The 11,258-nt window shown below is 42.2% G+C and overlaps 1 protein-coding gene and 1 long non-coding RNA gene across 2 annotated transcripts in view; one reads left to right on the plus strand and one right to left on the minus strand.

Moving 5' to 3' along the window:
* Positions 1-9,823, minus strand: part of TMPRSS6 (transmembrane serine protease 6) — a 257,626-nt gene extending 247,803 nt beyond the window's left edge. The window contains exons 1-2 of the mRNA XM_078650238.1: positions 9,810-9,823; positions 8,771-8,943 (exon numbers count right to left, since the gene is read on the minus strand). Coding sequence (XP_078506364.1) covers positions 8,771-8,943; positions 9,810-9,823 — 187 coding nt within the window. The remainder of the gene's footprint in view (positions 1-8,770; positions 8,944-9,809) is intronic.
* Positions 5,792-7,517, plus strand: LOC144773022 (uncharacterized). The gene is made up of 3 exons (XR_013599904.1): positions 5,792-5,898; positions 6,007-6,124; positions 7,388-7,517. It is a non-coding gene; the product is annotated as an uncharacterized LOC144773022 (long non-coding RNA).
* Positions 9,824-11,258: the final 1,435 nt, after the last annotated feature.

The following is an 11,258-nucleotide window of genomic DNA, read 5'->3' on the forward strand; positions in this document are numbered from 1 at the left end:
TTATGATGAATTGAAAATCATTAACAAAAAGTTTTGAAGAATCAACAAGTGAAAGAAAAAATCAATAAACTAATATGGTTTGAAACCACTTCAATTTGGAGTAATCTTCACTGAAAATGAATATAATGGAGTAAGACCTCTTTGGTCTTTGTACTAAAGTGGAAACAACATGAAAGGGGTGTTCCCAGATAAAAAGGATCAAAGTTTAATTAATATTAACAGTGTACCCACCACACCACAACGAGAGTAAATTTATTCAAAAGAAGTTTTTAATTTTCATTTTGGCAATCAACATGATTTTTTGGGGATAATAAATAAAGTGATTTCATTTAAACAGTACATAACATTTCGAAAAGATGTACATAATCAGAAACATACAAAAATAGTCTAAAAAACTAGGACACGCAGAAACACTTCAAACCGGGCAGAAAAATAAATCCACTCATACATCCAAACATCCCTTTTATACAATCAAATTCATACTCAGACATTCACATCCATATCACTACACACAAGGACAAGAAAAGCGCCGACGCGCGTTTCGGACAAGTGCCAAGAAAGGCTACCTTCATCAGGGCGCACTTCAAATATTGTACAGACAAACAGAGTAGATAATGTCTGTAACACGGTCCTGACAAGCGGTCCTAGTAGCAGCAAGGCTGTGGGTGGGTATTCTAAAAACCCAACAATAACGAAGCCCCTTTAAATATGTGGTTCGCAATCCCAGGGTTTCATCGGTCATAAATAGCGCATTTTAGAATATGCCCACAGGGGATCCAAACGTACGAGGAAACCAGGCATAAAAGCAATACAACGAAATAAATTCCAGGTATCTCAAAAAGAATAGCAGGCACTGATGCAATTCAGTTAGTAACACCGGGGCCAGCAATGAAAAACGACCTTTAAACAGCAGAATTGTGCCATCCTTTAAATGAGGTGAGACGAACACCGAAGATATCCTAATTTGGCACAACTTCAATCCCGGGGAATAAGGGGCCTGCAAATGGCCCGGCGGTGCACGTAAAGTGGTGTCCTGGGTCGACGGAACCGGGTGACTCCTTCACCTGCCTGTGATACGATAGGTCGGTAGCTTTGTACTAAAGTGCACACCACCTTTGAAAACGGCAACACCGTTTTCTCCTAATCAAAGTATTCAGAACATTGTCTCTAGACAAAACACTAGGTAGGATGAGCACGCAAACAAAGAAGATAAAAACTTGAGTAATCACAAAAAAAGAGAGTGCCGGATGGACTATCAGTAAGTTCTTCACCTCAATGATACCTTGAGTAAGATTCAATCCTGGTTCCTCTTCAACCATTTCAAACTCAACCCAAAAAAGACCGAAATCATTCTTTTCTCCCCTAAGAACAACTCGCTCCCCATTCTATCCTGGTTCTCTGACCTTACTGCACTCAACTGCTCTCTCACCATATCCAACTCTGTTAATCACTCGGTTTTAACATTGACCTGAACCTTACTCTTATCCCCCACATAAAAAATTCTGCCAAAAGCGCTCTCTGCACACTCCATCACTTAAAGAAAATAAAACCCTTCATTCCAGAAGACGACTTTAAATTAGTTGTCCAATCGCTGGTTCTGTCAAAAATCGACTATGGGAACGCCATCCTCACTGGAACTCCTAAAGCAGACCTCGCCCCTATCAAATTGGTTCTGAACCTTGACGCTAGGCTCATTAGCGACCTTAAACGGTTTGATCATATCTCCCCTGCCCTTAAAGCCCTCAAGTGGCTGCCCATTGAAGGAAGAGCCTCCTACAAGACAGCGTGCATTACGCACAAAGCCCTGCATCAGCGCTCCCCGTAGTACCTCACAGATAAACTTCACATAGCCGGCTGCTCTAGATCACTGAGGAGCTCCAACACCTTCGCTCTTGTACCTCCTCTATTAAACAAGAAAACCACACAATCTCGCTTCTTTTCCGGGAACACACCGAACATCTAGAACTCCCTCCCCAAAGATCTTCGTTGCAACCCCTCTTACGCCAGCTTCAAAAAAAGACCTCAAAGTTCTCCTGATGAACAAAAACTGGGGTCTTTAAATCCGCCGCTGGGCGCTCATCCCACCCCCACCTCCTATTGTTCTCCTCCCCCTCTCTCATCTTCCTTCTCCCACTAACTACTCCCTGCAGTCCTCCCTATAGGACCTGCGCCGTTCCACCAGATATTACAGAATACTCCCCTCCTTCTCAGCCACCCCCATTCACTTACCGTTCCCCCCTCTTCTCCATGCTTTCCCTCCCATGCTAGGCTAATCTCTCAAGACTCGCATGCAACCCTTTTCAACTCATGTAATATGACGATGTTAATCTAGAGCTGTTTTGACCCTCTTGTTGGGTTTTGAATTATACCTCATTGTTATCCTGTTACATTCAATTAATCCTATCTATGTATAGCTGTATGATATTGCCTTAACTAGCCCCCTCCCTTGCCTCCCCCGTTCCCCTACCCTTAACCCCTCATTTATAATCCTCTCCCTCTCTCACTAGCCTAATCTCTCTTGATTTTCTGTAACTCTTTTGGCTACTTTTTTTTGTATAGATTGTGTAATATGTAAATTGCTTTCTACAGTTTGTATTGGTTTCTGAATACTACCTCATTGTAATTTTTCCTATATTTTAATTGTATTGTATTGTAATTGCATTTATATAGCGCTTACTACCCCTGACGAGGCGTCAAAGCGCTTTTTCGGCAGGTAGCACGCTACTTCGGGACCCACAGAGGATTAGTGTTGAATTAGTATAGTGAAACATGCAAGTACATTTTAAGTGGTGGATAGGTTAGTCAGTTATTTGGATTTGGAATGATAGCAGAAGGATAGAGTAGGACAAAGGTTTTATTTATTTATCGCTCGCTTGTTGACGCATGCTATTCAGGGAGCCTATAAAGGATTAGTGGTGAATTAATATGGTGAAATATGAGGTAATTTCAGTGGTGGATATTAGTCTGTTACATGGAGTGAGAAGGATAGCGGATGGATAAAAGGGGAAGAAAGATTTGCATTTATATAGCACTTGTTACCCCTGATGGATGTTGAAGCGCTTTTTTGGCGAGTAGCATGCCATTAATGCATTAGTGAGGCTCACTGTGAATTCAACAACATTGTTGTTTTGCCCCCACCGTCCACTGAGCTCCGACTCTGTAGCATACATTTATACATTAAGAACATATTGTATACGCTGTTTAATGGTGTTTGATTATTATTCATCTGGATTTTAGTTCACCTTATGGAATTCCACAGCAGAATGCATGCTTGTATTTTTATTTCAGATTATTAGGAGAGGCACCCTGATTGAATTAACTTCTTCAATAATGCAAGTCATCTTTTTACCCAAACCTTGTTGATTGGTGTAGATTTACAAAGAACGCAATTAAAGTGCGAGCAGAAGTAGCTGTTAATTGTCACTGTAAATCGATAGGTCATTTCTAACACCGGTCGCACTCCATTTGAGACCACGGCAGAATTTGTTTTCTCCTTGCCAAGGATTTTTCTGTACTTTTTTTTGTTCCAAAACCTTTATTTTATTTTTTTACAAACTTTATTGAGCTTTCAGTCAGAGTGGAGTGGTGTGGCTCACTGGTTAGAGGCGGCAGACCCGTAAGCAGAGGACGGCCCGGGACCAGGGTTCGATTCCCGACGCGGCAGGGTCGTGGACCAGGGTCAGCGGGCTCGATAATTCTCGCCTCGGTGCCTACTCCAGTCAGGGACCACACTCGGCATCTCTGGGCATTAGCTTGCCTCATCTTCACAACGGCCCCCCAGACCGCCGGGGATGCTTGGTCGCACCTTAGAGATACCCATTAGGGACCATCTCTCAGGGTGAGCCAGGACGGGTTCCCCAGCGGTCGAAGCGCGGAGATACTCCTCCGGGAGTTGATTCTAGCGCTATATAAACCCACAATTAAATTAAATTAAATACAATACATCATTTCAAATATCAGTGGCATTTTCATAACCTGTAGCAACTACCCTCTCCCCTCCCCTTCCTGGTCCGTCTGCGTTCTGTCTTCTATTCTGTCTCACCATCTTGAGTTATCAATGGTCTCTGACCTGTATTTCCCATGTACCTTGGACCATTCATTGTAATTTGATCTAGCTGCCACTAACTATGCAATCATTGCTGTAGTTATTTATAAGGTGGGGTCAGCAAATGTAAGTGGGATGTCTAGTTGTGTAAATTCTTCTAGCATAGTGTCCCAGTCCAAGGAGATGGGACATTTTCTCAGTCCTCGCGTCTCCTCCCATCTGAGCGCCGCGCTTTCAGCACTACCCCATCTAACCACCTCCTCGCACCAAATGTGTAGTGGGGGCTCATCTGGGACTTCCATCTCATAGTAATCGCCCTGATAGCCAATATAATAGCTAGGTCCAGAAAACGCAAGTTAACTTTCTGTTTTTTTGCTCTTCCAAAAGCTTTATTGATCTTTTTAAACAGGTCAGGAAAAGGAAAGAGCTCCCCTAGCACATTAGAGTGAAAACAATTGTTATCCGGTGTTCATTTAGATTGATACGACATTAAACATAATGTTATGAGGTAACAGTCATATGATGACATCTTAGTAAACAACTCTTAATGACTGTAAAGTCAAGCCATATACTACAGGTAAGATAAAAAGCAAATGTTTATTCATCCATTTCGCGTCCTCTAGAAGTCAATACTCAAGGACATCTTCAAAATCACAGAATTGTGCTTGGAGATAAAGGAAACAAAACGTGCAGTGGGAATCAAGGGGTGTGAAGTAGAAAGAGAGAGTGGAACAGCGTAAGAGAGAAAGTAGGAAAAGGGTATCCAAGAGGGTACAGCGCAAAAAAGAAAGACAGCCGAGTAATAGGTTGCTAGGGCCAAAATCACGACTTCGTCCACCCATGATGACGGGCAATGGGCGCAAAGGGAAGCCAAGAGTCGGCTACTACGTCTTATTACTGAAGGAGTCTAAGGATTCCCAAGAGCGCCAAGACAGGGTAGGGATGCTACAGTGATGAGATTGGGCCATGTGTGTATTTCTAAGGTGTGTGACCCAAGCCCACCCAGTATGAAAAGAAACAGGTTTGAAGTATTTCCAATCAAGTGGGATAACTTTAAGCGCAACGGTGGTCAACAAATCAAACAGAATGAAATTGTTGTTTGTAAGCAGGGGTGGATTCCCAGCTGCATGTGGTCTGAGCACGATAGTTGGAAAATCCAACAGTGTTATTCCAAATATTTTTCTTATTTGGGTTGGGATGTCATACCAGTATGAGGTGAGGTAAGGACATGAAACAAACATATGTTCCGAGTCCGTTTTTTATATCTAGGACACATTACAGGCTCGTCCATTAACTGTTTTATGAACATTTCATTAAATTACTACCGATATTTTTTTCCATTTAACATCTACCACCTTGATATAATTTATGAGAGTAATACTAGGTGGTTCGAAATTTTGCACGAACGAACCATTGCAGATCTAGATTTCAGTCCTATTTCTATGTCGGTATCTATCGTGTACTTTGAACCACTTTGGTTACGTCATACCCAAAGCGACTGCATCTAGCCGGAGTCCTTTCCACACCGGGTTTCAATTAGAATCCGAGTTTAGCATTTAAATAGACCGGGTAGTTGGCCCCGCTCGTCACATGTCTTTCGAACGCGGATGGCGGCGCCTGTATCTCAGAACCCCAGCTATATAGAAATACCCGTAGAATTATATGGTAAGATCAACGACATCAGCTCCCTGACATACATCACCCTAGGAATCTTTAACTTTTAATACATTTCTCTATTGTATACTAGTTGTCGGGAACGCCGTGATATTCATCATTGACTTCACAAATGACGGCGGTTGCCAAATAACCATTAGAAGACATCCTTCATAAATTCAGCCACCATCTTAATCAAGGTATACGACTTTGGGCATCTGGCCACTCATGACACGCAGTGGTTATACCACACATTGAATTGCAATTTATCACTAATTCTGGTACTCCTATTTTTGTCATCTATATAGGCAATCCTACCCATCAATCTAAAATCGACTGACGTGGTAGCTGTATTCACGCCGCGTTCTGAAAACTTTAGAATTGTTGAAATGATACAATGCTGGACGATTGATAGACTTATTACAGGTACATATTTCATCCATGTAATACTATGTATCCATGTTGGTCTTTAACTTAAAACCATCATACAGCTAGACAGTTTCGCTTATGCCAAATTTCTTTATGTATAGGAAATCAATTAAAGTAATTTAGAAGTTGACGGGTGACCTAACAGCTCAGACGCTGTGCTTCTTTACATCTGGTGTATCAACAACAATCCATTATGCCGTAACATAATATACTGGTAAATTACAATAATTTCTCTTTGACCAACTTATAGTGTAACCTTTTGAGACATCAATGCTTAGCTAATAAATTGGATGGTAACCGAGGTACTATTTTACTCAGACACCTATCTAAGCTAATCCAGTAAACTAAAAGAAGAAGTCCGAACCTTTGATCATTGAAAGCCCATATACTACTGGGGCAATTACAGAGTAAGTCATTTATCAGTGATTGATACCCTTGTCTGGACCTTTTTGAGATCTGAAATGCTATAATGTGATAGTGTCACTATTTGTCTGTCGTTGTACAGACAATGGATAGTGGGGAATCAAGAATGATCCTCTACTATACATTAGTGTGTATAAATTTAAAAAAAAACTATTGGGGGGACATATGCAGATATATATTAATTCTATACTTGGCATTGGTATAGTCACCCTGTACCACCGTACATTTCCTTCTTTTGCGGCATATATAACTAAACAAAAATCGACAAATTGGTCAACATATGCTCTAATGATAATGATGATTCGGCCATACAGTAAGAACCTATCGAAATTTCTTAAGGGACGATTTTACGATCACTTATGTTCTATTCTCAATTCTTTTCTTTTACTCCTCTTTTTTGTATATAGTCATTGTTTCCGTTTTTTTTGATGGAGCCCTAATATATGAGGGTCATGTCAATGAATTATTTGCTAGTATTTTCTAATAAGTCCATGTTTACAAATAGTCTAATAAATGTCCATACCTACAAATAGAATTCATTCTGAGCAAATATGAAATAAACAATGATAATTGAATGAAATGTCAATTTGTTTTATAAACTACAAAATCAAGATTCCATAACAACAGTATCAATTTGAATCAGATTGTGATATGTTTAGCTGCTAAATTGTAAATATAAATGTACACATATTGCCTTGTTGGCTACATGTATATAATGTATATTTTTTCAAAAAAATGACCATGCCTAGAGGTGGAATATAAATGTACATATTAACACTATGTAACAAGAACGTACACCACTGAATTTCTGATATATAACTTTTTTACTTTTTGCAGTGTTGTCTTTTTTGTTATGTTGCAAATGACGGTCTCCTGATGAAGGCAGTGGCCGAAACGCGCGTAGTGTTCCAACCCACCGCATTGCCAACCTCTATAGTCCCTTATATCTACTAGTCATTTGGTGTTGATTTATGTTTCCTTTTGTATGTTTATTAATGATCAGAATTGCTTGATATCATGTGAATTTTTAAAATTAAGTATAATTGAATGAAGATAAATAAGAAAATATAAATAAACATAATATATTTTTGTAAAAATTCTCTTAGTGATTCTTGGTTTTTCTATGTTGTCATGTGCACTGTATTGATACAGAAGTCCACCTTATAGGATATGGCATATAAAATGTAATCTGTTTGCTACAGTTCTTCTTTTTTCAAATGATCATATGTTCCGAGTCACCACACACTATTCCGCATGCCCAGCAAGTGTCAGTATCTTTCAGCTTAAGTTTAAAAAGTGTATTAATTATCCAGTAGAGTGAGTGAATAATTAAGAATTTAGTTTGTAGCAACGAATGGATACGTATACATAGAACAGGAGAGACCCAATCTTGCTCTAAGTGTCTTAAGAGGGAGGAGTAATACCTTTGTAACTGAAGTACCTGGGGCATTTATTGCACAGGGAGAATTTAGCAGGGGTACAATCCTCACATATTAATTTATAAAGTTGGAGGCCACATGTCCACCTTTTTTGATACAATGGAGGGTAGAGAAACAAGCATTTGCAATGCAACAGTTCTCACATTTACGCGAGTTTGATTTATTAGCATTATAAATTACAATATCTTTTATTTATGTTTCGGTTTTTTAAACAAATAATACGCATTGTCATTTACAATGCCAATAGCTTAAACTCGCGTAAATGCGAGACCTGGTGCATTGCAAATGCTTGTTATACTGTGTGTGCCGCCATTTTTGCATATTGCATGTTTGCATAAACAAAATAAAAACTACACAATAGCCAAGGCTAGAACTATGGGTTTTGAATTTTTTTGTTATTTATGACTTTGGCGAGAGTGTTTAAACTGCTTCTAGAGAGACCTAAAAAACGGGAGTGTTTCGCCAAACACTATCGTCAGACTCATCTCCCCTCCCCTCCGTTCATGTTTCTCTGACCCCTCTGGTGCTCCTCTGACCCCTCTCATGCTCCTCCCCAACACTCCACTCCGCCCTCCTCTGTCTGCAATGTCCTCACTCCCATCTACCTTGGTCAATCTGTTGATCCAGCCATTTTAATCATTCATCAACTGAGGTACCTACCGCCCCCAACTCCCTCCATTCATCTGTGCATTAGCTGGTCCACAGGGTGATGCACTGCCCTCACCTCCCCACGCACAGTCCTTCCTCCGAACCTCGCCCACGCCAGACGGAGAAAACTTACACAGAAAGTACCACACCAGGGTCCCGGCTCCGGCCAGCAGCAGCGCGACCACCACGGGGGCGAAGCGGACGAGGTCTCGAGCCGCCTTCTTCTCCTCCTTCCCGCCCGGCACGTGCAGCTCCTCGGCACCTGTCTGAAGGGCAGGAAAAGGGCCATGAACTTTAACCCAACACCTGTAATTGATCACCGACTGTCAGAGGCACTGAGCTCCCTCTTCCTCCGGTTCCTGACCACTCAGCTCCTCAGACCCTCCCGTGCTTAAGTTTACCCTGTATGAGACTAGTCTATCCTGTAAGAGACAGCGCCAGCCGATTTAAAGCACGGACCCGTGCTCTCCCTAGCTGGCACGCATCTCCTCTATTTACTTCAGCCTCCCCCCACCCCCACGGTCCAGGTGTCCTCCTGTGCTTGGGACTAGAGTTTCTCCTATACTTGGCTTGCACTGGGCCGTAACTCTGTGTGTGCGTGGGCGCTGGACTCCTCCTATGACTGACACTTCACTGCTCCTGTGCCTGCACGCGCTGCTTATCGTGTCCCTGAGCGCTTAGTGCCTGCTCTAAAGTCGCGGCTTTGCGGTACTCACCCTCCCGCCTCCACGGCCCGGGGGTCTCACTCCGGGATCCATGTTCTGCGGGTGTCGGCGGCGTTGCTTCCGATTAGTGAACGGGCCCCATCGTGTTCCGTGTGGCTCGGGGTCGATGCGACCTCTTTCTCCCGGCAGAAGCTACCTTTGTAACTTGGCCTTCTATCATCTGTGCGGGCATGGCCCTGGGGCAGGCATGTTTGCAGCGGCTCAAGGCCTGCCCTCCCCCACCCGGGTCGATACCTGACCCGCTCTCTGCCTTTTAGCCGGGCCAGGGGCCAGGAAGCGTCAACGAACTTCAGTCCGGCGTGTGGGAATGCCTACCACAGACACAGCTCCACTCTGTCTGGAGTGTGTACTCAACACAATCTCCCTTAAGCGCCTAGACGCAAATCGACGTTGCCACACCCGTTGTACTCGACGCAAACACCTAAACGTAACACAAAGCCGCCTTACGAGTTTGTACACATCACACTCTCTGAAAACCCGTAGATCTACCCAGTGCTGTCTGCAAATGTGTGCACTAACACAATCGCAACTAAGTGAATAGGCTAAACTGGACGTCGTTTTAGGCCTATCGACCCAGTCCGATGCCTTATGTGCACGTTGACTCAATCCAACTCTGCCCTCACTTTGTGTACTGCCCAATTCAACACTGCTATTAGCTCTAGCGGTGAAACCAGTAGGTCACTGGGGCCTGTACTAAACCTAAAGCATCCCTAAAAGTGCACATTTGAACTCAATGCCATCAGACATGTCAATACACATCCACTGGAAACCCTTGTATCAAACCTAGCTCTGTTATAGACTTTAAAACGTGACCCCAGTTACCAATAGTAAAGGCCTACTTTATAATAAGCTTCAACACTGGACTCAACCACGCCATTGTTACCACCTGAAATGGAGCCAGCACCACCTACATATTTATACGCAAGCAACTTCCCTCCGAGTCATTTATACTTAATCTAACCCTGTCACAATCTACTGATCTTAACCCAACCCCACGGCCAGCTTCTAAATTCACCTCAGCCTTTTCAATGACAGCTTGTAAACAAACTCAACGCAATACTGGGCAAATGTATATTTAAAACCAAGCTTTATCAAAACTGCATATAACAGACAAATACTAAAGCATACGCTTGTAAATTCGGGCTAACCCCACATCCAGCAGATTGTAAACGTACTCAGCGCTCCGAGGTAACCAAAATATGAAATGCTTTATATTAAAAAAAAATCATACCTAAACACATAAACCCAACACCATTACAGATGTTTACACATAATCTAACTGCATTGAAATTGAGAACCCAACTTCCTCACAACCAGGTCATAAACTCATAAATTCAAGTAAAACTGATCAAAGTCACATAGTACACTAGTCCCAATGCTGTCGTAAAAGTCTCTACACAACCACGCCCCACTGGAATCGCTTTTAGTAACTCAACTCAAGCATAAACCTTCTAACCTTCTAAGATCAAACTAGGTCACCTTCAACAGCTTGTAAACGGAATTTATCGCCCTGAAGTAACGCAAAGAGACATACAGCGCTTCTTCTTAACACGCCAACACGCGTAAATACTTAAATAAACCCTTCACTGACTCAAATGTCTACACACAAACGATAGCGCGCTCTGCAAATCGAAATATCAACATAACATCACAATTTCTTGTTGTAAATTCAACTCAAGCATAAGCTTCTAAATTCACGCTAAACCGACTCCATCAGCTAGTGAACCGTATACAGCGCTCTGAAATAAATGAAAGGGGACGCGCTCACTTCTTAAAACACCAAAATCAATAAACTCCACACTGTTAAACGTCAATAAAAAGACCGAACTCCGTCAGAATCGCACACGGCGAAGTCAACTCCATCTTAAGCATTAAAACGCAAGGTAACCCTTTCAT

The sequence above is a fragment of the Lissotriton helveticus genome, chromosome 1_1 (assembly GCF_964261635.1).
Source record: "Lissotriton helveticus chromosome 1_1, aLisHel1.1, whole genome shotgun sequence".
Lineage (NCBI taxonomy): Eukaryota > Metazoa > Chordata > Amphibia > Caudata > Salamandridae > Lissotriton > Lissotriton helveticus.